We start from the raw sequence: 25744 nt of genomic DNA, 5'->3' as shown, positions 1-25744 counted from the left end.
CGACTCGTATATATATATATATATATATATATATATATATATAAACCTTTGTATCTTCGTGTCTTTCTTTCGCCGCTGTACAGCTCCAGTGATGGCGGATCGTGTGTACCGTTATCCCTGCTTATCTTAAATGGATGCAACTTCATGGTAGTTGTTGGGGTTCGGCGAATTACTTCGTTTTTTAGAAGAAGATGCAACGGACGCGTTTCTTCTTTTTGTTGTAAATAAGAATGCTCTTTTTCCTTCTTTGTGGAATTCTTGTAAGACGGCATGTCGCAGCAAAGATCGTGTAGCGCCGCGGTGTTGGAAGTGTTTGCGCTGCCGCAACCAGGCGTCGGCTGTGAACGTGGAGAACACCACCACCCGACGGGAAAAGCAAACTCCCGTTCATCGTAATAAAGGTATATATCATTACTTAATTCTTATTGCTTGTAGAACATTGGCAACCTCGTAATGAACAGGACACTTATTGATGGAGGCGCCAGTTTAGACGTGCTTGGAACGGCCTGCAAGGCAAAAAAAAAAACTGTGTGTGAATGGTGATGTATAGTAGGACAGACTTAACGGCTTTAATCATTATTCAGCGTTAACGCTTTTCAAGTGTGTTTTGTTGTTGATGCTGATCTCTCACCACCGAGACCTTTTCTCCTTTTTTTTACTTTACTAACCTCTTTTGCTTTTGTATGGACGATTTCTGAGCAGCAGGAAAGAAAGGAAGAGAACGAGCTTCCAGGACTCGGTGCTTTTCCACCTTAAAATGCTATTTAAAGATAAAGGCCAGGCGGCTCATGTGTTTTATTTTTCATCGTGGACTGTGGTGAAAAGCCACTGCATTTCTTCGTTGCCGGAAAATGTTTCCTTCTGTTTTCGTTCTGCGCCTTTGAATGCGTATCTCGTATTTTCTTTGCCGTTCACGTGGCCTCGACGGAGCGTGATGATACAACGTGCGGTCTTGCCTCAAGGGCTTCAGTTGCATTAACGGCATCGTGTACGCTCTGTACTTCTCTCTCTGTACTTCCCTACCTCGCTTTTACAACTTCGTTCTTCCTGCAACGAACACCTCCAGAAGAGACCGCGTCCATCTTTGCTACAAGGGTTCTTAAACACATCTACAATACTGCACTTTCCCGCTGCCCTTACGCTTTCACGTTCATCGAACCCGTCACGCGCTCTTCGTCGTCCTTCACGTAGTAGTACTATTAGGAATAAGTGCAGCACCGTTCACTCAGACGACATGGAAGAATTCAACGTCACAAAACAGGGTAGTCACGTGATGACCAATTGGAATCCACGCATCCTCTCCGCCTCTCGCATGATGGGTGTCATCTTCCTCAGCTCCGCGAGCGACGCGACAGACCACTTCACCCAATCGATGCGCATCCGCAGTGACAAGGTCTGGCCCGCCTACCGCCGGGTGCACCTCTTCGAGAGCTTCGACTCGGCGGAAGCGAAGCTGACCCTTCGCGTCAAAGGCGCGCTTGGCACCATGAGGGAGACGGTGACAAAGGCAAACGGGGCGGAGTTGACGCGCTACAGCTTTGTGAAGGGGTTCCAGGTGGCGGATGACGCGTGGATGATCCGGTTCGCCTCCGAGGCGGAGCTGAACAGGGCGAAGGAGCTTTTTACGCGTATGCCGCGGGTGAAGTCCCTTCCCGTGACGGAGCAGAATACGGAGGTGCCGTCGACGGCCGTCTCCGTCCGCTAAAGTTGCCAAGACAAGGAACCACTTCCAAAGCGCCGACGCCGCTGCGCACTCTCCGACTTCATTTTCACTTTTTTTTCCTTGAAAGTCTGGGCTTTCCTCGGAGCCGTTTCGAAGCGAAGATAAAGACAATAGTACCTTCCTCTCATTTTCTCATTTTCTCTGTCTGCAAAATTTCTTTTTTTGAAATAAACTCAAACTTAACATACGCTAACAAGAATAAATCGTTACTCTACCTTGTGGCGTAAAACTGGTTTCGTTTGCTTGCGGCGCGCGATCATCAGACGAGAGCTAAATTCTTATCTTTGCCTTTTCTCTCTCGAGCTGCCGCGCTTTTCCTCTTTTCGAATCTACTTAAAGCACCTGCCGTCTGCTCTGACCACGGGCGCGTTCATCTCGACCTTTCGATTGAACTTTGTTTTGTATTTTCTGATCCATCTCTCATTATTATTTTTTGCTTTCAGCACCTTTGAGACTGACCTTTGAATTGTTCTGTTTATCTTCTGCAGGTTTGTTTTTTTCACGTAACGAAGGAGAACCGAGCCTTCTATTCCTGCCGTGTGTTTTGCCCTCTTCTCGGTTGCTTCGTTCTTTCTTAAGCTGCTGCTGATGTGTCTCGGCACAACTGCCTGGCAGCTTTATTCCTTCACGTTCGAGTTCCTATCCAGCCTGGTAAGTGAGAGTAAAAATGCGTCTTGTCGTAGTGATGGCGCTTACTTGGTGGCTACGAAGCGCCCACACCTCATTTCATTTTTAAATGCAGCACTATATCTTTCTCTCTCTTCTTCCTTTTTCTAAATGTGGAGTTCTCCGCTTCGTGCGTGCATGCGCCGCCTCGCTGTTGGCCGCTGATGTGTGGCGGCGTGATTCTGCGTATTGTATGCTTTTCTTTTTAGGGGCAAACTGTTCTTGTAAGTCTTGTTGTCGAAACGTGTAAAAGCGAAGGAGAAACCGCAGCATAGTTGCTTGTTGATAACGGACATTTCAGTGCCGCGCACGGTCAATGGCTTTACAGAGCGCAAGTCACTCTGCTTTCTTTCGATCACAGCGCTTACACTGTCTTGCGCGAAACGTTATGGGCTCCTTTCTCTAGATGGAGAGTGCCTCTTTGCAGCTGCACCCCTTCCTCTATGCGGGTGCCCCGTTTGTGTTGTCTTTCCACAAATGCGGTGTAATCCACTTCCCTCCCACCCCACCCCTCTTCCCCGCTATCTCATGCACAACTCCAATCACCATCTTCGTCTTTCCTCCTTCTGCTCCGCGCACGACGCCCCGACACTGTCGTCACCTTCACCGCATTCCTCCTCTCCCCCTCCCTCTCCAGAGAAAGAACAAACCGAATCGTTGCTCTCTCCGTTTCCTGCTGCGGTGTAGCTTTCCGCCATGGAGGAATTCGTCGTCGTGAAGCAGGGCAGCATCAAGTCCGGCAACTGGACGCAGCGTGTGCTGTCGCTCCACCCCAACCTGGGCCTCGCCGCCATCACATCGAAAGACGCCCAGGACGACAAGCTGTACGAGTGCGTGCGCGTGGCGAACGTGCAGGTATGGCCCCAGTACCAGGGAAAACACATTAAGGAAAGCTACCAGTCTACCGAGGCGAAACTGACGGTGCGGGCGAAGGGGCTGCCGGCAAAGATCGGCATTCGTGAGGTGAAGACACCGACCGGGGACGCAGCAGGTTTATCGCTTCACGCGTCCCGGACCCCGGGCGGCACATCGTACCTGGATGCTTCGCTTTTCGTCCTTCGAGGACTTTGAGAGGGCGGTGCGTCTCTTTCAGTCCATGAAGGTCGGCGACACGATTGCACCAACCGCACGTGCGGCCAGCGCCCAAACGGTGGGTGACCTTGGCGGGGACGGGGAGGAGGTGAAGCAGGAGGTGGACACGCCAGCCGTCACATTGATAATTGCGGGGGATCTGGAGGAGGAGCTTCGTGTAATTCGTGAGCAGTGTCAGCCGGAGCCACCTCACAGACAGGCGTAGGCAGATCTGATGATGCTGCCGAGCGGTAGGCAGTGGCACGCTGTTCATCATGGCTTTCTTATAGAATGGAGTGTAACGTAAACACGACATGCGCGGTGATCAACAAATGACACGATGTGCCAGCTTAATGTCTTTTCGTTGCCTCTCTCGGGTGTTCTCCACCGCGTGCCGCTCTTTCTCTCTCGTCTGACTCTTAACTGCTGCTGAAAAACGAGTGCAGCACGTAATTTTGTTTTATTCCCTTCTTTATTATTATTATCATTATTATTATATACCACCACTATCATTGTTTCATGTTTCGTGAATTATATCTTCTCTCTGTGCGCTGCTACACTTATTGGTGAACTGACGGTGAAGTTTGCCTGTTCGGTTGGCTCGTTCAATATTCATTAAAGTGCTGTTTCTCACATCGACTCATATGTCGGCGCACGATGTTACTGCTCGTCTCTCTCTCTCTCTCGCTTCGGCAATTGCGTTTGATTTTGTAACCTGTCTGTGAATGAAAGTTGTCGTGCGCTGCGACTCTTCTCCATCACCTTCAAGAAAAGGCGTAAGAGCTCGGCGTGCGGGGGGCAGCGTTCGTCGTAGTCGCTGACGGAGGCTGTGAGAAACTGTTTTCGATGGGTCTCTGCCACTAAATGATTTTCTTCGTTTTCATTGTCGCGTAAGTCTAACTACAATAATGCCAAGTATGTGTGTGTGTGCTGTTGCAGCGCGGATTTTGTGCTCCCCATTCAACGCTGCTGTCGCGGCCTCACCGATTTCGACACGTCTTGTCGTGGCTTTCAAGTAGAAACGCCTCTTGGCGTCAACGTCATGAGTACAGCTGGAAGGAGAAACGTGAAGAACAACGGTTTTTGGCTTAAGAGGTCAACGCTGCCTTGGGTCGCTACTGAACAGACTTTTTCTTGCAATCGAAGCTGCTTATTTATTCTGTGGGTGTCTGTACCCTCCATGCGGCATTATCATGAACGCGGTACCCACATGAATTTTAGCGAGCCAGAAAATGCACTGTGTTCGCGCGGCTTTCCGATAGCGCTCAACGCTTGGTTGCCTTCCTCTTACAGTCTGTGAATGCCTTCCCTTTAAAAAACTTCTCTCTTACATCCCATTGATACAGGATAAAGCATAAGGTGTAAACTTCTACGGTATTCGTATTAACACTATTATTATTATTATTGCGATTGCTGTCTTTGCCGACTCTCAAGCTCAGTGAAGGTGTTAAAAAGATTTCCCAAGTTTTAAAAAGAGAATAAACATCTACGTGACTGTTCCGCCCCTTACACACCGAGTACACCGCTTCCCTCAGTTGAATGGAACAGATCGTCGTAACGAAGCGCGGCAGGTGGAAGCGTGGCCACTGGTCACAGCGGGTCCTTTCCCTCTGCCCCATCCTCGGCGTCGCCGCACTCTCCCACAAAGCACAAACCGACGAGCATGACCGCAAATGCCTACACGTGACCAGCATGCAGATGTGGCCGCGTTACAACGAGGCGCACATCCGCGAAGACGCGACTTCGATGGAGGCGAAGCTCACCTTGCGGGTAAAAGGAATGGCAGTGTTGCTGGGTGAGCGCGTCGTGACCCGGGCAGATGGCCCACAGGTCGTCTACCGCTACACGCAGCGCGACGCCTCAGAAGATCAGCGCGCGTGGATGCTGCGCTTCTCCACCTTTGCGGATTTAGAAAAAGCAGTTCGCCTCTTTCAGGCATTTCGACCCCTCTCACATCCGAAGACTCTGACAGGAACTTCGCCGTCGCCTGCGCAGACGAGTAAAGAAGAAGCGGCGGTGGCGTTTGCGCTGGAGAACGCTGACACCCCCGCCGCGGCGTGTGCGGAAGGCCGCAACGACGGCGATCCTCTGGACGATGAGCTCGTCATGGCAGGCGTGATGTCGTCTTCCGTGGTGGAAGGGGATGTGGAGAGTGACCTTGCTTCGATCCGATCGCAGTGGGAACAGTTTCACCACACGGGACTCGCTCTGGCGTAGTGGCTCTTTTGCTCGTCTCCTGTATATGTTTGTGTGCGGCTCCGCCGTCCCTTTGGAGTGTACGTTGAGTTGAGAAGGACAGCAGGCAGACTATCTATGCTCTCCTCGTTGCTTCTTCAGAAACCGAGTTTGGATTACTCGATGGCTTATCTGCTGTTTTATACATATTTCTCCGTTCCTCCCTATTCTGCCCCGTCAGAGGTGTGCGTGTAGACCTCTATGCAAGCGTTCCTATTTACTACCTTTCTTCTTCTCCTGTTTTGTTTTCTCTCTCTTGTTATCGTTCGTCCTTTCATTGGAAACGGCGCTCTCCATGGAGCGGCTGCTCGCACAAATCTCGTGAAAAATGAAGACTGAGTCATAACTCGTCTTCGTCCTTCAAGCACTGTCGATGCGCCGTTTCTCCCCCTTTTCTTTAAAACTCAATTCGAAACGCCGTAAACCGCGTGCTCTACGCTTTTTGTTTTTTCTGGTAAGGAAAACAAAGGCGTCCGGAAGGCCCTTTCGACGGCCACGTTATTCTCAAAAGAAGAAAAAGAAGCGCAACGGTAGTAAGGGCTTCCGTGTTGATGAGTGCAGATGTACGAACACACCCGTCTCTGTCTAGTTAAACAGTCGGAATAACGGAGCACGCATCGAAACGCTGCTTAGACACCGCCCCCTTTTTTAATTGTGGGGGCTTTCAAGTTAATTGCACCCGCTACTACTATTCTTCTTTTCCAGTTCAAAAACATATAAAGCCGCTGCATTGCTTTTGCGTGTTTTCTACCAATTATGTGTCGTAGAAAAGAAAACGACAAGGTGTGAGATTGGAAAGATTCGAATGGGTTGCATGGAGCCGTTCATCATCCCACGTTGCAGTCAACGTCAGCTACCGGCATGCGGCTCATTGCATTCTCACGTCTGAGTTAAAATGCAATGAGGCAGCGCATTCAAACCGCGGTAGAAGCGATGCCTCGTTAAGAAAACGGGATAGCGCGTGTTTCCTCGGCTCTTTCATGAAAGACTTGCGCTGTCGCTATCAGTCTCTCTCTATATATTTCGATCTCTCTGGTTCTCTCTTCTCTTGGCACGCGTAGCTCTACGTTGACGCAACTCATAACACACGAAACGCTTTGCCTTCTTCAACTACTATCTGATACGCCTTTATTCTCTTTTTTCTTCCTGTTTCTTTTTCATGCGTGTTATTCTCTGTTGGTATAGGAGTTAAACGTTTATGGTGTGCATTCGTCCTTGCGCCAGCTCCGCTGAGAATCTACCGTTACCTACACTTGAAAACGACTCCTTTTCTTCTCTTTCTTCTTTACTCTCTTTCAGCGCACCTCACGAGCGCACCTCACGAGCGCACCCACACCGAAGTAACTCGCTGCTGCCATCGATACGGTCGCCTCTCCGCGAGACGGCGAAATGGCGTTCCCATTCTCTCCGGCACCAAGCACCGTGTCGCCCAGCATGGTCCAGATGGAGTGTGTCAAGCAAAGCACACACCGAATCGGCAGCTGGTCACCGCGGGTACTCACGATGGACCGGCAGAGCGGCACCTTGACGATCAGCCGCCACCAACACCCCACCGACGTCTTCTACCACACGCTGCTCCCCTCCGCCGTGCAGACGTGGCCGCACTTTTCTCTGGAGATGCTCAACGACGATTACTACTCCAACGAAGCAAAACTCACGCTGTGCATATTTGGCACAACAGCGGCGGTGCCAGACGTCGCCGCGGAGGAAGTGGCAGTGGTCGGTATTCCTCTCCCCAGCTCCCATGCTGGGATGGCAGCTCTGTCGGGGACGTCCTTCCCTCCGCCCTCTCTGCCTCCGGCAGCGGCGTACACCCCTCTCACGGCGGTTGCGGTGAACAACACCTCTGCCGCAGTGGCGACACGCGTCACCAACAGGTCGCGGCGTGAGAAGCCGGGCAAGTTCGATGCGTGGGTCCTTCGCTTCACCTCGAAGGCGCCGTACAATGTGGCGGTGCAAGCGCTGGCGCAACTGCCCGGCGTGAAGTTCTCGAAGAAGGAGAACCTGCCCGGTGTTGGGACGTGTACGAAGGAGGTGCCGTTCTCTGCTGGCGCTCTCGGAGCGCTAAGTGTGACGACGGTCCCCTCGCACCGATCACGGAGACGTGGCAGCGCGTTCCAGTGATTTGGTGTACCTGCCTCGTCGCACAGAGGGCCTTCAACGCTGGCCCTTTCCTCGTTTCCATCTGCAGCATTTCTTCAAGAGATGCGGCGGTGGTGCGTACGTTGAGTGCTGTGGTAGGTCTTCGCGAGGCCGTTATCTAAGTCTGCAGCGGCCGCTCTCTCGTTTCTTCTCTAGCAAGTTTTATGAAGATAGGTTCCTTTTCTTTCCTTTTTCATCCTACGGGAGCGGCTACCGGCATCGGGGCCATCTCGTGCAGCACATGGCTGCAAACTTGAGTTTTTTCTCATTCTTTTCTTCTAGAAGTGAAAGCGACCCCTTTGTGCTTCCCCGGGACCTGGTTGCTGTCTCATAAAGCTTGCTTCTTTATACCATCCAACTTTTCTTATTGGTTTCTCTTTACTAGACCGTTTTGCGGTTTTTTGTTTCTGTCTCTTTATCGTGTTTGTAGTGATTCAGTGCAATGCAAATAATGTATGTATCTGCGCGAGGTAGAGCGCGATCTCGTTCAACGCTAGCTGGAAGGTTACGGCGTGTTACGACGGGTATCTCACTCTATCTGCCGGTCTTCTCATTGAAACGGCACAGAGCTGTGCTCCTGCTGTCGCCGGTTGCTTAACTGTGTTTTCGAACTTCCGCGGAGTAGGGGTCCCCGTGTTGCTCTTCGACGGAACGGGAACACGGCTCTTCTTTTCCAAGTGTGTAAGTGATGAGTGAATGGCTACGTAAAAGCACCTTTTGAAACTCCTCTTTTGAATCCACCTCCTCTTTTCTTCTTCACCTTCGTGCGTTTGTCAGACGCGCATCACCGCGAGAGCACGTTGTATTTGAAAATCCTCCCTCCATATCCTTTGCGCTTCTTCTGTCGTTCTCTATCCAATCATGTCCGATAGAATTCAGGTCAGCTGCGAGAAGCAAGGGCGGGATGACACCGGCAGCTGGTCCACGCGCATCCTCACCCTCGACAAGCCCACCGGCACGGTCACCATCAGTCGCCACCACCACCCGAACAACGTCCTCTACCACTCCGTGCGGGTGTCGGCGGTGGAGCAGTGGCCGCACTTTCCTCAAAGCACCATCGGGGAGGACTTCAACTCCCTTCAAGCAAAACGGACCTTGTACCTGCTCGGTGTGGAGGTACCCGTTCCGCGCTTTTCGCTGATATACGAGGTGGAGGAGAAGGCGTCGCAGCCTCTCAGCCCTGCGCCACGCGCCGGCGACGGGGCCTCCGACGCCTCCTCCGCCGCCGCCCCCGCCGCCCCCGCCATGCCGTACGCGTTTACGGCTGGCAACCCACACAAGAAGAGTCGACCGGTGGAGACCGGCGGGTACGACTCGTGGGTGGTGCGGTTCACCACACAGGGCTCCTATGACGCGGTGGTGGCCATGCTGCACCGCATGCTACAGGTGCGCTTCAACGAGGGACGCAGTGGGGAGGAGTTCGGTGTGACAGGGCTGCTGGCGGGGCCCGCTGTAGTGTCAGTGGGTCTCCTCTGAGAGTCCAGTTGACGGTCAACGAACACGTCCAATGGTGGAGCATCACTGTAGAGCACAAGTTGATCGTTTTCTTCTCCCCATACTTCACGAGAAGGAATACTGTTGAGAACTGGCGGTATAGAAAACGGCGTGCCGAATGGCTGCTTCTTTTACAACCCTACGAAGCACATAGAAATGCAGCTGCAAGCTGATGATTGTGTGTGTGTTTGTGGACGTGGTAAAAGTGACCCCGATAAGACTATCTTTTCTATTGCCTGCCTACAGTTGATGAGGCATTCAATGACGAGTATTTTCTTCTTCCTTTTTTCTTTTTGATCAACTGCTTTTAACCAAGCATTTCGCATTATTTTATGGTCTTCCAATCGGTTATTTTCCCCTTCTCATGCTGTATACACAAAAGGCGTTGTGCTCTCCGCATCGGTCGTGGCTCTCGATGCCATTTCCTTTTCCGTAGCAGAAATGAACGCGTGCCGTTCAGAGGCGGCGTCTAACGTTCGTTCATATTAAACAATTGGCCCTTTTTTGTTTCTGATTCCTTCTCTCTTCCCTTTTCAGTGTCCCTTCCCGCACTGAGTCGGACCTTTTCAACGCTCGAATTCGCCTCGTTTATCCCATGACCGTGAAGGACACACAGAAACCCGTTCGATTGAGTTGCGCGGATCTCTTAAGCCGTTCTTAACACGTCTTGCAAAGAATGTCAAGGCTTTCCTATGCACGGTGCGAGGCCTCTGTATTGTTTCTAGCTCTCTTAATATATATATATTGTGATGACGGCGGATGCACAAGATGACGGCGCGGCCATGGCTTATCAGCCTGAAAGAGGGACCTTCGTGCGTTAGACAGGCCTGCAATTCAACTGTGTTTTCTAAAAGTGCGTCTCCCAACTCCTCTCATGCTCCTGCGACTTCTTTTCTTTCCGGTTCCCTCTTCTTTTTATTATCTTTTGAGCGCTACAGATCTCCCGCTATGATGCCATTGTCGTTACAGCTACGTTATAGCTGACTTTTTTGTTTGTTGTCTCTCTCTCCTCTCTTCTCAGTACTTTCTTGCTGTAGAAGCGGCCGTGATTTCGAGGGAGTCAAACCCGCGTAGAACCCACCGAGGGCTCCTGTAGCCCACGTGCACCCATTTTATTAAATCTTTTTCTTCTGTCTCTCGTTTCTTTCTGCTCTCTCTCCCCTTTCGTGCCGTTGCTGCCAATCCTGCGCTACACGTCTTCCCGCTGCATTGACACCCTTGGCGCACCAACGCGGGGTCCCCTCCTCCGCATTTTCGCCCCCTTCTTCTGGGGTGAATAATGTCCTACCGAGCTCAGTTTGCGGTGCGCAAGCGAGGCACCTCCGCGCCAGGCAGGTGGTCGACCCGAATTCTCACCATCGACACGGAGACGGCCACTGTGACCATCAGCCGTCACAACCACCCGAGCAACGTCCTCTACCACTCGCTGAAGGTGAAGGTAGCGCAGATGTGGCCCCGCTTTAAGCCGACGGAGCTGGACGACGACTACGAGTCGTTGGACGCCAAAATGACTCTTCGCATTATCGGCGCGGAGGTGCTCGTGCCGATCTTCATTGAAGACGACGACGATGTCGCTTCCGGCACGCCGTCGTCCTCGCAGCCGACGACGAAGAAGGCTGCGGCTCCTCACGGCGACGGGGCGGTGCCGAACATTGAAAAGTTCGCTTTTACGGCGGGTGACTCGAGTAAGAAGAGCCGGCCGCTGCGTGGCGACGCGATCGACGGCCTCTACGAAGTATGGTTGATCCGATTTACGTCGATTGAGTCCTACGAGGCGGCCGTGGCGCTGCTGCAGCGGCTGCGCAGTGAGGACGGCGGGGTGAGGAATGTGTGTGGCGATCACGTGGCCGGTGACTTGGCTGCGGTGAGGCGCGCCTTGGCGGTGCGGTTCGCAACGAATGCGGCGGTGGCCAAACAGGCGTTGATCAAAGCGTCCAGTGCGTAATATGAGGGAGTCACAGCAGCTCCCGTTTAAGCCGATGCAAGTTTGTATACCTTGTATTCGGCGTTAAGCTTGTTGCGTGCTGCATGAACGCCCGCCCATTTCCTCCCACAGGCGTATTCCTTTTTTTAATCACTTTTTTTTTCACGGCAACCGTGCCCGCGAAAGGGTGCTATCTTCTTTCACGAACGACTCCGGCTTCATCGTGTTCTCTCCCGGAGCTGCTCAAACGGACGAATGGCTGCCTTCTTCAGTACTATTGTGGCTTTCCTTTTTTCAAGTGCCTGGCATCGACTTAACCTGGCCGAGTTCTCTTTATTTCCATCAAGGTGGCTATTGGTCTCCTTTTTTCTTATCATGTATGTGCTTGTAAACTCTCTTGTGAATATCAGTGAACGAGAAATGCGCCGAGTGCGAGGCTGCGTGGCGTTTGAAGAATCCTTTTCATGCTCTGTAGTATCTGTGAAGGACTTGCCGGTGCCAGGCACACAGGAAGCATCATGTGTTTCGCCTTCCGTGTTCTCCTCGGTGCCTTCCATCTCTCTTTCTCTTCGTGTGTATGTGTGCCGATCACCTGCCGACGCCGTCAATGAAGAGCGTCATCTGTTGTGTGTCTGTGCGAGTGTGATCCCTCAATTCATTTTTGGTGTGGCGGTGAGGCAGCAAGACACGAGTTCGTCGTGCATTGGCGCTTCCAGTGGGTCCCGTAAAGTAGAACGAGTGCCCTAACAACAAAGAAAACCAAAGTGCACCTTGAAGTCAAGAAGACGCCTCTCCAAATTGAAAACCACTGGATTCTCAACAGTTTCGCTAAGCTGTCATCGGCACCGTAAGAAAGAAATCTGATAGGAGGAGAAATTAGAACGCAGGCGAATGCTTGACGTTTAATCAGTGCCGCATTGTAGCAGCAACGTTACATGGTGCGCGCGTTACGAGACTTGTGCAATGTCAAGTAGCCCACTACTTCTCATGAAGTTCCGATGTTTATGAAGTGCTACTTGGTCGCTACTAGACTCAGATTTTTGCTGAAGGTATTTTGTTCTTCCTCCTTTCTTTCTGTACCCCTTGTAAAGGGTGACTTTCTCTTTTCTCTTGTGTCGTGCATCGTCCCAAGAGGCCGATTCTTGTTGTTGCTCTGCCCAAAGGCGTCACGAAATTTGACGGCACACGTTTGACCCCACGCCTGTCCGTCATGCCAGCCACCGCAGTCGACGACGGAAACGAAAAACAGCAATTAGTGATAAGCTGCATAGTCAACGCTGCGGAGTATCTCAGGTTGACGCGGTAATTTGTCTTGCATATTTTCCTATTTGTAAAGTGTTGTTCTCATTTTTCCTTTGTATTGCTGCTGTACGGTCTGTGGCTGTGCATCGACCACGTGCACAAGCGCGATCATTCTGCTTTCTCTCGATTGACTCGACTCCACACCGTCTAGGACTCACTCCACTGCGCAGCTTAAGATTCTTTTGTTCTCAATTCTGATTCATTATCACATCTCCTTACCCGAGAGACGGTATTACTTTTTCCAATGCTCCCGCTGAGAGTGCAGATCCCGGTGTTGAAGCAAGGAGCGATCAAAAATGGTGCGTGGTCGACCCGTGTTCTCACCATCGACGTCGCCACGGCTACCGTCACCATCAGCCGGCACAATCACCCGAACAACATCCTCTACCACTCGCTGCGAGTAGAGCGCATACAGATGTGGCCACGCTTTGCCCAGTCGAGCATCACGGAGAACTTCAACTCGCTGGAGGCACAGCTGACACTGCGCATGATGGGCGAGGTCGTTGCCGTTCCGAAGTTTTCAGGTGAGGCCTCGACGGCTATGGAAGGCGGTGGCGATGCGCCGCAGCAAATGCCGTCTTCCTTGTCCTCGCCCGCCACGTCGGCCTTGATTTCACCGAACACCGCGGCGGCGCCAGCTGGCTTCTCTGTCACAAACAGTGGCAGCGCAAAGCAGAGCCGGCCGCTGACGTCCAGCATGAACTGGATGTCCGATGCGTGGTTCATTCAGTTCACCACCTTTGAGTCCTTGGAGCTGGCGGTGCGGCTGCTGCTGCGAATGCGAAATAAAGAGAGCGTTGAGGTACGCCAGTTCTGTCCGTACGCGGAAGAGGACCTGAAGCGAATCAAGACAGCCTGGATGAAGCAGCGCAGCGTTGTTGACGTGAGCGTGGGAGGGGCGATCGTTTGACCGGTTTCTTGTTGTTGCTTGCTTTCCATATCGACGTGAAATGCTCTCCTTTCCTCGTTACGCGTACGTCAAATCCCGGAGTGGGGAGCGTGCTACCACCTTTTTTTTTCCTCCTTTTCCATCTTTTACGAATAAAGTCAGGCGTAGCAGCCTTCTGCGCCGCTTTTATTCAGCAGTCCGTTTGTTGCGGTTTGTGACCCGAAAGGCGTGCAGTTCGAATGCGTTCTTTTTTTTTCCTTTAACCTCCCATGCGAGCGAGAAATCTCTCCCCCGTGTGTTGCGGCAATGTAGAGTTCTTTTTCCTCTTCTCTTTTCTTTTTGTTGTAGTTTTGTAAAATTATTTTTTTTTGATTGGAATACGATCGCTTTACCGCAGCCTTTCGCTTTAGCTCTTCACCAGTGTTTTTGTTTTTCCTGCTTCTCTGTGACTGTCGTCCGACAAGTGTTTTCGGTATCCTTTGAGGGCTTCTATCAAAACTCCTATAAATATTGCTTTCTCCCTCCTCCCCCCCCTTCGCAAAAAAGAGAAACAAGCTATGGGGAAGAAGAGAAGTCCTTGACAGTCTTTTGCTGCTGTGTGGTACTGCTGCCTGAGGGCTTTTCCTCGCACCGTTCCATTCCCACACTCGTACGTAGGAGCTCTTTCTTTTATGATTATCTTTTTCGGGGTGGCTGCTCGACCGTCGCCTTTCTTTTTTTTCCCCATCTAAACTCCCTCTTCCTTCCTTTCTCGTGCTTCCTTCGCCATCGAAGCATGGAAATCAACTTTCACTGCTGCGTCACACTACGCCTACTTCGATTTTTCCTGTTATCTCTCGCCGTGCGTGTGACCTCGTCACACCGTTTGTAAGCGCATTTTGCTTTTACTACTTGTGCATGTAGCGCCTGCTGCTCTGTTCCGCGTCAACATCCAGTCGAAAGTCATTACAATTGCTAAGTGTGCTTTGCTCTTTAATATAAGGTAATTCATCTTTTCCCCTTTTCGATCCTTATCTCATGCTTTCTCAGCGAGCCCAAATCCCCGTCCTCAAGCAAGGACGGGTGGAGAAGGGTAACTGGTCGACCCGAATTCTCACCATCGACATCGCCACGGCCACCGTCACCATCAGCCGCAACGACCACCCGAACAACGTCCTCTACCACTCGTTGAAGGTGACGAAGGTGCAGCTGTGGCCCCGCTTTGGGCAGGAGTGCATCGAGAGTGCCATCACCTCCCTCAAGGCGAAGATGACGCTGCGCATTGCGGGGAAGGTGGTGCCGGTGCCAGAGTTCTCACAAGAGGTGACAACGGTGACGGAGGACACGATGGGGCACCTGACGGATGAGTCAGAGGTCACTGCGACGCGCTCGGCGGAGAGCGAGTCCCCCGTGCAGCAATCCCTGCCCTCTCCATCGCAGCACTCGGCAGGGGGGACGTCGCCGGTGAACAACTCCCCCTTCGCCTTCTCAGCCGGCGACTGCACCAAGAAAAGCCGCGCGCTGAGCGAGTTCGCGGAAGGCGAGGCCGATGCGTGGATGATTCGCTTCACGACGTTTAAGTCGTACGAGCTGGCGCTGGTGCTGCTGCAGCGAATGAGCCGTTCAACGGTGGTCGGGAAGCCGCTCTTCGGCCCCCACGTCGTGGAAGACTTCGTCGCGGTGAGAGCGGCGTGGGCGCAGAGAAAAACCATTGCCGGGCTCGACACCGAGGCGGCCACGCTGACGTAACGAGTTGTTTTCTTCTCTATATGTTTCCCTCCTTTCTCTTCTTGCCTCCCTTTGCATGGCTTCCAGCAGCTCGAAACTAAGTTTCCGTAGATTGCGTTACTGGATAATTCTCATTTTTTAAATGCTCTTCAACAATACGTTTTCCTTTAAAAAAAATAGTTTTCCTCCTCTCAGCACATTCTTTTAAAACGGTGTTGGTGCATCCTGCGCGACCTGAGCGCATCGCCATCGTCCCATGTGATTCTGAAGTGTTGTGCTTGTGTCATGGCGTTAAATTTCCTCATGGAGGTGCAGTTCAAGTGGGGACGTAATAACACTTTTTTTTAGCCTTCCGAGTTTGTTTCAGTTTTCAAGACGTCTAAAGAGAAACACCGTTCTACAGTTTGACCTGCGTGTTTTAAGCGAGGTACGTGGGATTCGAAAATCGTCGCCCAGCTGTGTCTCCGATGGATCTCTTCTCACGTCCAACCTCCGCCTCCCAAACAACAACGAATATGAGCTGAAGTGTCTCTCACAGCATTAACAACGGACATCGCCCCCCCCCCCTCCCTTATGAAAAAGAGATGTTCCCTTGCGATGTCGCCTTCTCCACGATCATTGGAATTTTCCCCGTTCCTTCTCCTTTCGTCTACCTCTTCCTTCTTGGTTTTCACCAAAGCAACCGAAGTTGCATGCGGCGACTCCAAACATTGAAATCGTTTTTCTTAGTTGTGAGAGAGAGAATAGTTTGCTTGGAAGCAATCACACGCAGCAGCCGCTCTCACAACTCGTTGTTGCGCTTTCGTTTGCCTTTCTTCTTCCCTTCCGTTCTGCACAGAGAGCCGTTTTTCCTCCTCGGTCTGTTCTCATTTTCCACATCACATTTTCATCGCAAATAACTTCTCTAAATTTGTTTTATTTTTCTAAGATCGTGTTGTAGACGAGTGCGTCTGCAGTGCGCGGGCAGCGGTCGTGTTTGCGGACCCACGCGCCTTTTTCTTTCTGGCTTCGTCGCTTTTTCTTTCTCTTTTCGGCTATAACTCTCGTTGGTAGTTTTGATTAAATTTCCAAGTTACATATCACCTAAGCACCCTTCTTTTTTTTCTCGCTCGATCGGTCACTCGTAATACACTTTCTTCTTTCCTGTAAATTTGCTGCCTAATGAATTCACGGGTCGTGCAGATCCCTGTGCGGAAGCAGGGTGCGTGGGAGAAGGGACACTGGTCCACACGCATTCTCACCATCGACGTCGCCAGCGGCACGCTCACCATCAGCCGCTGCCATCATCCAAAGAATATCCTCTACCACTCGATCCAGCTGGAGTCGGTGCAGATGTGGCCGCACTTCGTGCAGCGCGACTTGGAGGAGTACATCAACTCCATCCAGGCCAAGATGACGGTGCGCTTCGTCGGCACGGTGGTGCCGGTGCCGGACTTTTCGCGGAGGGAAGCGGTCACGTGCGGACGGGCTGCGGTCACCGCCACTGCAGGAGTCGCAGAGGCGCAGCCTCCGTCGAGAGACTCGACCCCGCCTAGCGTGACGTTGCTCTCTGATCCGTCGTCCACGGCGTCCGACTTCCTCTTTATCGCCGGCGATGGTACGAAGAAACCGCGCACCGTGGAGAAGGTGCTGGGGCGAGCAAGCGAGGTCTGGATGATCCGCTTTACCACCTTCCAGTCGTACGTGTTGGCACTGAGGCTGGTATACGCCATGAAGAACGCGGAAGGGCAACGGAAGCAGCTGCTGGGCAGCACCGCCGAGCACGACTTGGAGGTGATCCAGCAGGAGTGGACAAATGCCGGCGGTGCAAGTGGTATACACGCCGAAATGAGGCTGGTGTAGCTCCACGCTTTCAAAAGATAACTAGTTTTTGTTTGCCTTGACTCATGTTCAACGGTTCGTAACGACGATGAAGAATGTGCAGCCGGGTGTGCGCGCAGCGGAGGCTTCATTGGTGCCTGGAAAAAGTACGAAAGTGGACGATCGGGCTGTAGAACGCACACACGTGTTATCTTTTTTCGTCCGCTCTTTACATGGTTGTGTCGCTGATGGCGGTGGATTGCATCAGAAGGTTTGCTGTTTTTGTTTGTGTGTTTGGTTTTCGAGTCGCGGCGAGGCTTCTAGACACGCTACTACGTCTTCTGGTGACTTCCACGATACTGAGGCCAAACAAATCGTCATGGTATTAATAATCAGCTAATGAATACCTTTCGCTTTCTATCTTTCTCTCTTTTAATACATTGTGTTTGTATTTCCTGTTTATTTTTGTGTTGATGTGTTGTGCGATTCCCCTTTTCTTTGTTCCTCTTGTTGCCTTCAGCGGCGTCACGTGAAAGCAGGGTCGTATCAAGGCGTCTCAGCCCGCCCCCTTTGCTGCAAGAAACGGTATTTCTCCGATCTCTGCCACAGCAATCCTCTGACGTTTCTTTGTTTGTTTTAATTTTTTTTCTTATGAGCTTCCTCCTCTCATTTTTAAAGGAAAGATATGGGCGCCGTCTACGCTGTTGTTTTGTTGTCTGTAAAAATAACTTTTTTCTTCTTTCTTCCACCCCACAGCGTATAACCAAGTGCAGCTGGAGTACGTCCACTCTGTCTCGCCGGTGTGCTGACGGAGGAGCGCAGCTCCACGAAGTCTGCAGTCCCACTTATTTGAAGTAGACATTATTTTCAGCTTTCTTCCGTTTGTGGTATGATGGCGCTGACACACCAAGCTGCCTAACACATCTGTATATATTTTTAAAGGGGAAAATACAGAGGAGACAACTGTCACATCAGTGAGCATTAAATGCGTTACCCTTTCTGGAGCGTCGAAGTGTGACGGGTGGATGAAGAGAGGCCAGCGAGTACACTGCGTATGTGCCTCTTTATATATATATATTCTGATCAACGGTGGCAGCAGTTGTTTTTTGAATATGCGTGTGCGTGTGTGCCGAAAAGTGCCGTGGAACTGTTTGTGGTAGCTTCTTCCCGTTACTGTCTTCTCATTGCTGAATGCCGCCTTTCTCCCAACCCTTTCCACCTCTCGGATCTCTACAAGCGTTCCTGTTTCCTGTGGTACAGAAGGTACTCTGTGCGCACGAGGTGGGACAGAAAAGCCTTCCGCGCAACGTGTCACACACACCGGCTTCCCGTCGCTGCAGTGTGCTAACGCTATATTCCTCTTTTTGCGAGACATCCCACAGTCACGCAGCCAAAGCACACGTGCCAACTTCAAAAACATTAAACATATCAGACTAATGGTCGACGCCCCTCAAGGAATGCTGCAGTTCGTGGTGCAGAAGTCGAACAACTCCAGCGAGCTCATGTGGAGCACACGCGTGCTAACGGTTGACGTGGCGAACCACATCCTGTACCTGAGTCAGCGCCGCAACGTGAGCCATATCGAACACCACGTCATGGTGGCGATAAAGGAGGTGAAGTGGTGGCCGCACTATAGCTGGTTCTTTCACTCCAACGCGTACATCCTAGGAGACAGTGAGCTCACGTTTTGTGTGAAGGGCAGCACGCTTCACAGCGATACCGCCTCGCCTTTCTCATACATTCTTCACCCACGCACTCGCCGCATCACTGCGCAGGAGCACAGCGCACTGGAGCGAAGTGCTGCCGCGATGGTGAGGGGTTTTCCTGTCAACAACATAACCCCGTCAAGTAAAGTGCACTGCTCGGACGTGTGGATGCTGCGATGCATGACGCGAGAGGACATGGAGCCTTTGCTGGTCGCCTTTCAAAGCGCGGTGATGAACCCGGGCAGTGTGAAGGGCACCGTTCACGTCGCACCACCCATCTGCGGTGAGGAGCCGGTGGGGGAGTCGGCGGAGACGGCCAGGCTCAACGCGAGGTAGACTGGATGGAAACGAACTTGCCAACTGCTGTGTTTGTTTGTGTGTTGTTGTTCATTTAAGAGATTCATTGCGACTACGCGGGTGATTTCGTTGCTTATCATTATACAGATTGCACTGCTCTTTGAGTTACCACCTAATGCCCTACGGTTGTGACGACCCCCACTCCCTTTGGTGCCGCCGGTACTTGCTTATAAAACAAACAAAAAACATTTCTAAAAGAAAGTTAATCATTCCATTGATTTTTTCTCTTTTTTGAAGGCGGCATCACCGCTGTATCAAACACACCGCTATACATTACCTGTACTTTTTTTTCCACTCTTTTTCTGACAGCTTCTCGCCGTGCACCGTGCGATTCATTGCGGTCCCTCGGACCCACTCGGCAAGTCAGACAACGCAGCGGTTTTCTTTGTCTCCTTTTTTGCGTTGCTTCTCTGGTTCAAGGCGTGTGCTGAGGGAAGCCACCGACACAACGATGTGATGGGTGGACAACAGGAGAAGGAATCTCTACATACGCAGCATTGGCTTATGAAGATTGAACCGCCCTTCGTATTATCAGAGGAGCATTACAAGGTGAACCTCTGTCAGGGCCGGCGATACACCACGCAGTCGTTGTGTCTTTCTGTCTGTGTGTGTGAGAGTGGATGTGTTCCACAGAGGAACTTTTTGCGGTGTGCCCATTCCTTTCTCGTTGTTGTCTCGCCCGTGTCGTTTGATGTCGTCTTCGCTTGTCTTCCTTCTTTGCGTGCTTTGATGCTCCTCTGCTCTCCCTCGCCTGCCATATCGATATAGGTCGACGAATGGCACGCTGTTTGTTTTCGCTGAGAGTCCGCCGTTCTCCGGCCTACATCGGCATTTAGCGGACGCTGTCGATGTCTCCTTCAGCGTTGAAGTGCGTCTGCGTCTTGGCGGCACGCTCCGCTCAGCTGCGTTGTGCTGACGGTCTTCTTTTATTATCCACTGCGCACCAGGAAAAGGAGTTTTCGAGTATCTTCTTTTTTCAGTCGACAGAAAGATGGGCGCTGATGCCGGATAATGTGTTTGAAAGCAACAACGTGTTCTTCCGCGGTTCCAACCATTGTTGCTCGGCCAGCGGTAAACGCAGTCTTCAAAGCCGTCACGCGGCTTCTCTTTCACTTCTTGTACTGCCTGTTAAGCACTGCAAGTTTACATCCAGCGTTTCCTTATCTCGTGTGGCGTTGCGAATGCACAGAGCCCGTTTCTGAAGACTGGAGAGGCGTCTTCTTCGTTATGTGTGATCCAGTACGACTCGCTGTCCCTTCCGCGCAGCATCAGGTTTTTTTTTCCCGCTTTGTATGTGGCAGTACAGGTGTTGCATGACGGAGGCGACTGCTGAAGATGACACCGTCTGGGTAGCGCTTCTCACCCTTGCCTGATGCAGCGCATGAGGTGACCGGCGCAGGTAAGCGTGTACCACGGTGTGTCTTTCACACAAGCGGAGATCGCACCGATGTGGCTGTACCAGCTGGTGACTGTGGAAGCGGTGGCCTTTCTACCTCGACGGCAGAACTACGGTGAGGTGTGAGTAAAAGAGAAGGACATGTTTTTTTTGTCCTGCGCATTTACCGTATCTACAGGTGAGAGCTCAAACGGCGCCCGCTGCGAACGTTTTCTGCTCGCACCGTTCGGGAGAGGCCTCCATCTCCGTATTGACCTTTTTTCCCTTTTCAATTGCGTCACCGTCCTTCGTTTGTACTCTTTATCCTTCCTTAGGAAATGAGGAAAGATCCCGTTGCTCTCCATTTTCTACTCCATTTTGTTTTTCTCTGGCGCTCTTAACGAGCGATCTTACCAAGCATACTTTGCTTGACGTAAAATAATCTAACGGTCTGCGCTCTTTGGTCGGTCGCAGCTGACGGGGACTTCGACAGGGATCTCCACCGCCTCCTGGGGGCTGATGTTTCTTTCATAGCGATGAGACTTCGTCGTTGCGGCGTTTCCGCGCAACTCGTGGTCGCAAAGAGCACTCCCACGGAATTTGCGTACCTTTTGTTCGCGACGTATCTCCGTGGTTTATTGCTATCTGCTGTGCCGCCCTTTCTCTGATTTTGACGCTTTCCTTTCGATCTCTTCCGTGTGAAATAACATTTTTGTTTGTTTTCGGTTTATGCACTCGCAGAGCGACTGCGATGTCCACAGCTCCTGCTCTCATGTCTCGTCCTACACGAGCCCCCGTGCTCACCTCCTCCTCTACCAAGAAGCCCCCAGCTGAGGAAAGTAACGGTGCGTCGGAGGCAGCGGCGCCGGCTACGCAGTGCTACCACAGAAACGGATCGAACGTAGAAGCAGCGTTAGAGACGCACCCGCCCTCGTTCTGTCACCGCCATTGCAGCAGCACGAGCCATCGAACATCCGGACCGCTGCCCCATCAATTTGTGGTGGAGAAGCAAGGCCGCTTCAACGAGGATGCCTGGAACACCCGCGTCTTCACCTTAGACTCTACGCACCATCGACTCTACATAAGTAAAGCCGAGAAGGCGACGGAGTTGTTCTATCGTTGTATGGTGCGCGTCGACACCGTGAAGGTGTGGCCCACTTACAACAGTCTTCGCATCGGCGAGTGCGTCCAGAGTGACGAGGCGAAGCGGACGGTGTGCATCAAGGGCATTGTGGGTGTGAAGCCTTCGGCCTTTTCGTTTCTCACGCGCCTTTTTGGTTCCAGCGCCAAGATGGTGCCGAGCACTTACCTCGCTGGCCGCCCCGTTAGCAGCACGAAGGAAGAGAAGAGGATCGTGCGGCAGGATGAGACGACCACGTCGCAGACAGCGTCAGCGGCAACTTCCTCAGCGCATCGAGATCGTGACCTGCAACCCGCCCCGAGCGGTCGATATAAGAAGGCGGGCGGCTCCGCAGTCCTCACAGGGTACGGGGAGTTCATCACCGAGGTGTGGATGGTACGCACGATGACGACCGCCGATCTCCATCTGCTGGCACGGGCGCTGCGACGGGCGGTGCCGGACACGTGCGTCCTGACCGGATTCCACAGAGCAGGGGACTCGTCCCACCCACCAGCCACCGATGTGTAAGGCAGCGATTCCTAACGAGGTGAGTATACAGAGAACCGCGTTAACTTTTTTTTTCTTGCTGCAGTTCGCTTTGCGGCAACTGTATGAAGACGTTGCCTGCGGACTGCGAGTTTCGTTCCTTGTCCATCGTACCAAGGAGCATTTAATGATAACAATAATGATGATATCGAACTCTGAAGCACAGTGGCGGATATCGCGGCTGTAGAACATGTATATATGAGTCGCACCCGCTTTTTGCTCTCTCCTCCGAATGGAGAAATGTTCAAGGAGACATCTCTATCCATATTGGCTGCTGCTGCTTCTGTTTCTTCAGCGAAACGTGTATTGTATTAATGATTATTGCGACTTTACTCTGATTTCTTTCCAAAACGTGGTGTCTCGATGCTTTTATCACTCCTTTACTTATTATTGTTAACTGCCTTGCCGTGCTAGACGGTGCGCACTCTCAAGGGGTACATCGCACTTTTCCTTCTTCTTGGTTTCGTTTTTTTCTTTTCTTCCCGTTAGACCATCCGCTATGAACGCGTCGCTTTGCGTCTCTTTTTTTTTTTAAATATGGCTAATGCATTCAGGGCCACTTTCTGCTGTCAAAAGCGCAGCCCCCGCCCTAAAGAAAAGAGCACCCCTCAAGTGTAATGGAAATCTTGATCTTATGCATAATCTCGAACGCCGCTGTTCATTTTACATGTGAAGCAACGGACGATGACGCACAGCCTCGTTTGGAAGGCCCTCGAGCGATGGAGTGCAGAGCGCATCGCTTCTTCCAGCCCATTGGTTAGATCCTCATCGTCGCCTCGTTCGTTCTCGCTCCCTTCGTCCAAGCCCTCCTCTGCGCCAGCACTCTGTCCTCTTGTTCTCCCCTCCCCCTCCTCCTCTTCCACTGGGACCTCCGACATCGGCGTTTTACTCCCTCTACTCGTACACCCCACCAACGCAGTTCTATTCACGTCGTCCACGACGCTAATCATAAACATCATTTCTGCTTCTGTTGTATATATCCGCGAACAGGAAGTACGGCTTCTTTTAACTGCCATCAACAAACCCGGAATCCGAAGTAGTAAAATAAAAAGTGTTTGTTCCTCCTTTGGTAGCTTTGCCCTTCACGTACGGTTGACGCGTACGTCGTGCTCGTGTTCTTCTCCTTCCTTCCTCGGCGAGAGTCGTGGGAAAGAATCGTGGCGGCGCACTGACGGTACCATTCGGGCAGGCGTAGCTGCTACTTCCTTTGCGCAGCGCCTTTCAGCAGCAAAGAACCCCTCTCTCTTAGAGGCCTTTCCACTTATCCTCAGAGGACGGCGATACACATTTGCACCGATTGGTGTTTATTTGCTGTCGTGTAGATTAAAAAACAAAAAAAACGCATCGACTCCCTTCGTTAAGCTAAGTGTTTCTTTAAGTATTTTTTGGTGCGGCTTTCTTTTTTCTTTCTTCTTCTTCGACCGCCAGACCGTCAGGTCGCAGCAAAGGGAGTACATGAATTGTTCCCGGAACGTTGAATACGGCCAACTGAAGAACAATATAAAACAAAATAATCCCTCTGAGTTGTCTGCTCGTCATTTTTCTCAGTTGTCTTCTTTCCATTTCTCGAATAAACACTAAGTTGAGTTTTTTTGTTTGATATCTGTTCTTGCTGTTCGCCCTGAACTTTCCGTCTGCGCCTCGCGTACCTGGCGCCTCTTTTTTTTCTCTCTCTTCTATACACTGCGCGCGTGGTACACGACAAACAGCAGACAGGACGTCACTTATTTTTCTTTTCTTTAACCTTTGTTGTTTTTTCTCTTTCTCCCTCTCCCACCAAGATCCGGTGCCAGATCAAAAAGCTATTTATATAACCAGCGTTCAGATCCCTGGACTTCTTTTTTTTTTCCTAACTTCTCCTGTTCAGACGAGTTTCTCCCCCTTCACAACATAGAGCTTATTTCTCACCTGTGTTCCACGTTAGTTGCGTTCTTTATATTTCTTGCTTAGTTCCGTCATTTACAACATCAAAAGAAGGCGGGACACACACCCACGGAGGAGCAATGAGCCACTCGTCCTCTAGTAGCGAATCGACGCACACGGCGAAGCCAGGCAACGCTGAGGCTTCGCTCTCTCTTTTCGCCGACGCGACCCAGCTGCCGAACGATCCCTCGCTGTCGTACCCACCAGCACCGCAAACCTCGGAGGTCACGCTCCCCCGTCTCTTGACCCCGAGCGTGACGAGCGCTTCTCACCCCGCGTCCAATGCATGTGGCGGAGACGCGACAGCGATGGCACGACATCGAGATGTGCCATCGCCGCTGCTTCCACAGACGCGGTCGCAGAACCTTCGCACCGATGTAAAACCGACGTCTTGCGCGCGGGAGGAGTCGGAGCCGGCCTCGCTCTTTAGTTCCCGCAACCGCGCGACGGAGATGTCCAGCTTTGGTATCTCCGTCTCCACCGCCACCGCCGCCGGTGGTGCGGTGAGTGCGTCCGCCGCGCCGCTTCGCTGGCTGAAGTCGTCCGACGTTCGCGCGATCGGTGTTGGCGCGGATTTTATTCAACCCTGTGGCAGTGGGATGCGCAAGGATCCGAACTACGTGTTTGAGCGAGCCGTGCAGAGGCAGGCGATACACACCGAAACAGAGGAAGACGTGATGCTGCACGCCGCCGCCTACTTCACCGCCGTTTTGGATTAAACGCTAAATTTACGAATAATAAGAAAAATAAGAACGACCTTTTGCTGTGTTTCAACCCTCTCCGCATTCTTTTATTATTTCCGCTGGTTTTGTTCGTTTTGGTTTCTTATTTATTAAATCGACTCCTCCACGGAGGCACAGGTCTACCTGTCGCCCGCATTCTCTCTTCATTTTTCCTGTTTACGTTTCTGCCTTTTTCAGGCCTTTCTTATTCGAAGGATTTGACATCATCCCTCGCCCGAGTCTTTCACCGCCTTTTGTTTTGTGTTCTAATTTTTGTTTTCTTGCCTCCTGCCTCCAGAGTCTACTCGTTGCGGTATCATCTCAGCACACTGTCATGAAAGTGTTGTCGCCATCTGCCCATTCTGTATTGGATGTACGAGGCCTTTTGTTTTGTTCCAAGACTAAAATGTGTTTTTCCCTTTTGAATGAAATTGCCGCAGTGAGCGCCGCTCTCCATAGGCTCTGAAGCGGTGCATTTGCCGATGGCTCTTCGTTTCTCTTTTTATTAGTTGCCGTTTTGCAGCGCGGCATTACTCGCGTTTGTAGAACTACAACTGCTGGGTAGTGGCTCCAAGCGCGGTGTAAAAAGAGGCGAAGAAGGTCTTCTCTGTGTGTGTGTGTGTCTTTGCAAGAGGGAAAGGTAGAAAGCCGCAGCAAACGCAGTGCGCACAGATCACGGCGTTGGAGAGCGCGCATGACTCGAAGGAATCGGTGCGCTCCTACGGGCCCGACAAGGGCGGAAAGGAAAGAGGTGGTCCTGCTCCTTTCGAATGCGCAGCCCTGCAGTACTCACCGCGAGTGCCCCCCGTACCGGAGAGTCACAACGACAGAAGTAACGAGAGGAAAAGAAGACGCACCTTTTTCTTTTACCCGTACGCTGACGGAACTGCTTTATGCTGGTGCGGCCTCCCTTCACCTGTGTGTCGGTGCTCTCTGTTTCTACGCGAAAAGCCCTTAGTCTACTATTATGGATGAGCCTTTGATTTTTGCACTTTAGCGTGGTGTTAAGAGCGACGCTCGACACGTTATGGGACCGCCACTA

General features: G+C 51.7%; 12 protein-coding genes across 24 annotated transcripts; all 12 read left to right on the top strand.

The window, feature by feature from the left end:
- Nucleotides 1-1065: 1065 nt before the first annotated feature.
- On the top strand, nucleotides 1066-1705 carry ABB37_09131 (hypothetical protein; the record flags this gene model as incomplete). 2 transcript variants are annotated; one of them, XM_015808431.1, is made up of 1 exon in its annotated part: nucleotides 1066-1705. In XM_015808431.1, exon 1 carries the CDS (start codon nucleotides 1235-1237, stop codon nucleotides 1703-1705), a length of 471 nt encoding a protein of 156 aa, XP_015652884.1. In that variant the 5' UTR covers nucleotides 1066-1234. The 2 variants fall into 2 exon arrangements, with proteins under 2 accessions (XP_015652884.1, XP_015652883.1); XM_015808430.1 differs by having other exon boundaries at nucleotides 1069-1705.
- A 1320-nt stretch (nucleotides 1706-3025) lies between these two features.
- Nucleotides 3026-3460, top strand: ABB37_09130 (hypothetical protein; the record flags this gene model as incomplete). The annotated part of the gene is made up of 1 exon (XM_015808429.1): nucleotides 3026-3460. The coding sequence occupies exon 1, from the start codon at nucleotides 3086-3088 to the stop codon at nucleotides 3458-3460; it is 375 nt and encodes a 124-aa protein (XP_015652882.1). The 5' UTR covers nucleotides 3026-3085.
- A 1345-nt stretch (nucleotides 3461-4805) lies between these two features.
- On the top strand, nucleotides 4806-5677 carry ABB37_09129 (hypothetical protein; the record flags this gene model as incomplete). 2 transcript variants are annotated; one of them, XM_015808428.1, is made up of 1 exon in its annotated part: nucleotides 4806-5677. In XM_015808428.1, exon 1 carries the CDS (start codon nucleotides 5000-5002, stop codon nucleotides 5675-5677), a length of 678 nt encoding a protein of 225 aa, XP_015652881.1. In that variant the 5' UTR covers nucleotides 4806-4999. The 2 variants fall into 2 exon arrangements, with proteins under 2 accessions (XP_015652881.1, XP_015652880.1); XM_015808427.1 differs by having other exon boundaries at nucleotides 4813-5677.
- A 318-nt stretch (nucleotides 5678-5995) lies between these two features.
- ABB37_09128 (hypothetical protein) lies at nucleotides 5996-7819 on the top strand (the record flags this gene model as incomplete). Of its 4 annotated transcripts, none has more annotated exons than XM_015808426.1 (1): nucleotides 5996-7819. In XM_015808426.1, exon 1 carries the CDS (start codon nucleotides 7130-7132, stop codon nucleotides 7817-7819), a length of 690 nt encoding a protein of 229 aa, XP_015652879.1. In that variant the 5' UTR covers nucleotides 5996-7129. The 4 variants fall into 4 exon arrangements, with proteins under 4 accessions (XP_015652879.1, XP_015652878.1, XP_015652877.1 ...); XM_015808425.1 differs by having other exon boundaries at nucleotides 6029-7819; XM_015808424.1 differs by having other exon boundaries at nucleotides 6035-7819.
- A 794-nt stretch (nucleotides 7820-8613) lies between these two features.
- On the top strand, nucleotides 8614-9313 carry ABB37_09127 (hypothetical protein; the record flags this gene model as incomplete). Of its 2 annotated transcripts, none has more annotated exons than XM_015808422.1 (1): nucleotides 8614-9313. In XM_015808422.1, the coding sequence occupies exon 1, from the start codon at nucleotides 8699-8701 to the stop codon at nucleotides 9311-9313; it is 615 nt and encodes a 204-aa protein (XP_015652875.1). In that variant the 5' UTR covers nucleotides 8614-8698. The 2 variants fall into 2 exon arrangements, with proteins under 2 accessions (XP_015652875.1, XP_015652874.1); XM_015808421.1 differs by having other exon boundaries at nucleotides 8631-9313.
- A 955-nt stretch (nucleotides 9314-10268) lies between these two features.
- Nucleotides 10269-11276, top strand: ABB37_09126 (hypothetical protein; the record flags this gene model as incomplete). The annotated part of the gene is made up of 1 exon (XM_015808420.1): nucleotides 10269-11276. Exon 1 carries the CDS (start codon nucleotides 10611-10613, stop codon nucleotides 11274-11276), a length of 666 nt encoding a protein of 221 aa, XP_015652873.1. The 5' UTR covers nucleotides 10269-10610.
- A 1110-nt stretch (nucleotides 11277-12386) lies between these two features.
- Nucleotides 12387-13467, top strand: ABB37_09125 (hypothetical protein; the record flags this gene model as incomplete). Its single annotated transcript, XM_015808419.1, has 1 exon — nucleotides 12387-13467. The coding sequence occupies exon 1, from the start codon at nucleotides 12802-12804 to the stop codon at nucleotides 13465-13467; it is 666 nt and encodes a 221-aa protein (XP_015652872.1). The 5' UTR covers nucleotides 12387-12801.
- Nucleotides 13468-14219: 752 nt separating this feature from the next.
- Nucleotides 14220-15174, top strand: ABB37_09124 (hypothetical protein; the record flags this gene model as incomplete). Of its 3 annotated transcripts, none has more annotated exons than XM_015808418.1 (1): nucleotides 14220-15174. In XM_015808418.1, exon 1 carries the CDS (start codon nucleotides 14464-14466, stop codon nucleotides 15172-15174), a length of 711 nt encoding a protein of 236 aa, XP_015652871.1. In that variant the 5' UTR covers nucleotides 14220-14463. The 3 variants fall into 3 exon arrangements, with proteins under 3 accessions (XP_015652871.1, XP_015652870.1, XP_015652869.1); XM_015808417.1 differs by having other exon boundaries at nucleotides 14318-15174; XM_015808416.1 differs by having other exon boundaries at nucleotides 14349-15174.
- A 655-nt stretch (nucleotides 15175-15829) lies between these two features.
- ABB37_09123 (hypothetical protein) lies at nucleotides 15830-16995 on the top strand (the record flags this gene model as incomplete). Of its 2 annotated transcripts, none has more annotated exons than XM_015808415.1 (1): nucleotides 15830-16995. In XM_015808415.1, exon 1 carries the CDS (start codon nucleotides 16315-16317, stop codon nucleotides 16993-16995), a length of 681 nt encoding a protein of 226 aa, XP_015652868.1. In that variant the 5' UTR covers nucleotides 15830-16314. The 2 variants fall into 2 exon arrangements, with proteins under 2 accessions (XP_015652868.1, XP_015652867.1); XM_015808414.1 differs by having other exon boundaries at nucleotides 15832-16995.
- Nucleotides 16996-18189: 1194 nt separating this feature from the next.
- Nucleotides 18190-18995, top strand: ABB37_09122 (hypothetical protein; the record flags this gene model as incomplete). Of its 3 annotated transcripts, none has more annotated exons than XM_015808413.1 (1): nucleotides 18190-18995. In XM_015808413.1, exon 1 carries the CDS (start codon nucleotides 18390-18392, stop codon nucleotides 18993-18995), a length of 606 nt encoding a protein of 201 aa, XP_015652866.1. In that variant the 5' UTR covers nucleotides 18190-18389. The 3 variants fall into 3 exon arrangements, with proteins under 3 accessions (XP_015652866.1, XP_015652865.1, XP_015652864.1); XM_015808412.1 differs by having other exon boundaries at nucleotides 18213-18995; XM_015808411.1 differs by having other exon boundaries at nucleotides 18216-18995.
- A 788-nt stretch (nucleotides 18996-19783) lies between these two features.
- Nucleotides 19784-22039, top strand: ABB37_09121 (hypothetical protein; the record flags this gene model as incomplete). Of its 2 annotated transcripts, none has more annotated exons than XM_015808410.1 (1): nucleotides 19784-22039. In XM_015808410.1, exon 1 carries the CDS (start codon nucleotides 21143-21145, stop codon nucleotides 22037-22039), a length of 897 nt encoding a protein of 298 aa, XP_015652863.1. In that variant the 5' UTR covers nucleotides 19784-21142. The 2 variants fall into 2 exon arrangements, with proteins under 2 accessions (XP_015652863.1, XP_015652862.1); XM_015808409.1 differs by having other exon boundaries at nucleotides 21132-22039.
- A 936-nt stretch (nucleotides 22040-22975) lies between these two features.
- On the top strand, nucleotides 22976-24699 carry ABB37_09120 (hypothetical protein; the record flags this gene model as incomplete). Its single annotated transcript, XM_015808408.1, has 1 exon — nucleotides 22976-24699. Exon 1 carries the CDS (start codon nucleotides 24061-24063, stop codon nucleotides 24697-24699), a length of 639 nt encoding a protein of 212 aa, XP_015652861.1. The 5' UTR covers nucleotides 22976-24060.
- Nucleotides 24700-25744: the final 1045 nt, after the last annotated feature.

The sequence above is a fragment of the Leptomonas pyrrhocoris genome (assembly GCF_001293395.1).
Source record: "Leptomonas pyrrhocoris isolate H10 chromosome Unknown, whole genome shotgun sequence".
NCBI classification, from domain to species: Eukaryota; Euglenozoa; class Kinetoplastea; order Trypanosomatida; family Trypanosomatidae; genus Leptomonas; species Leptomonas pyrrhocoris.
This window is presented reverse-complemented; position numbering and strand designations above follow the sequence as displayed.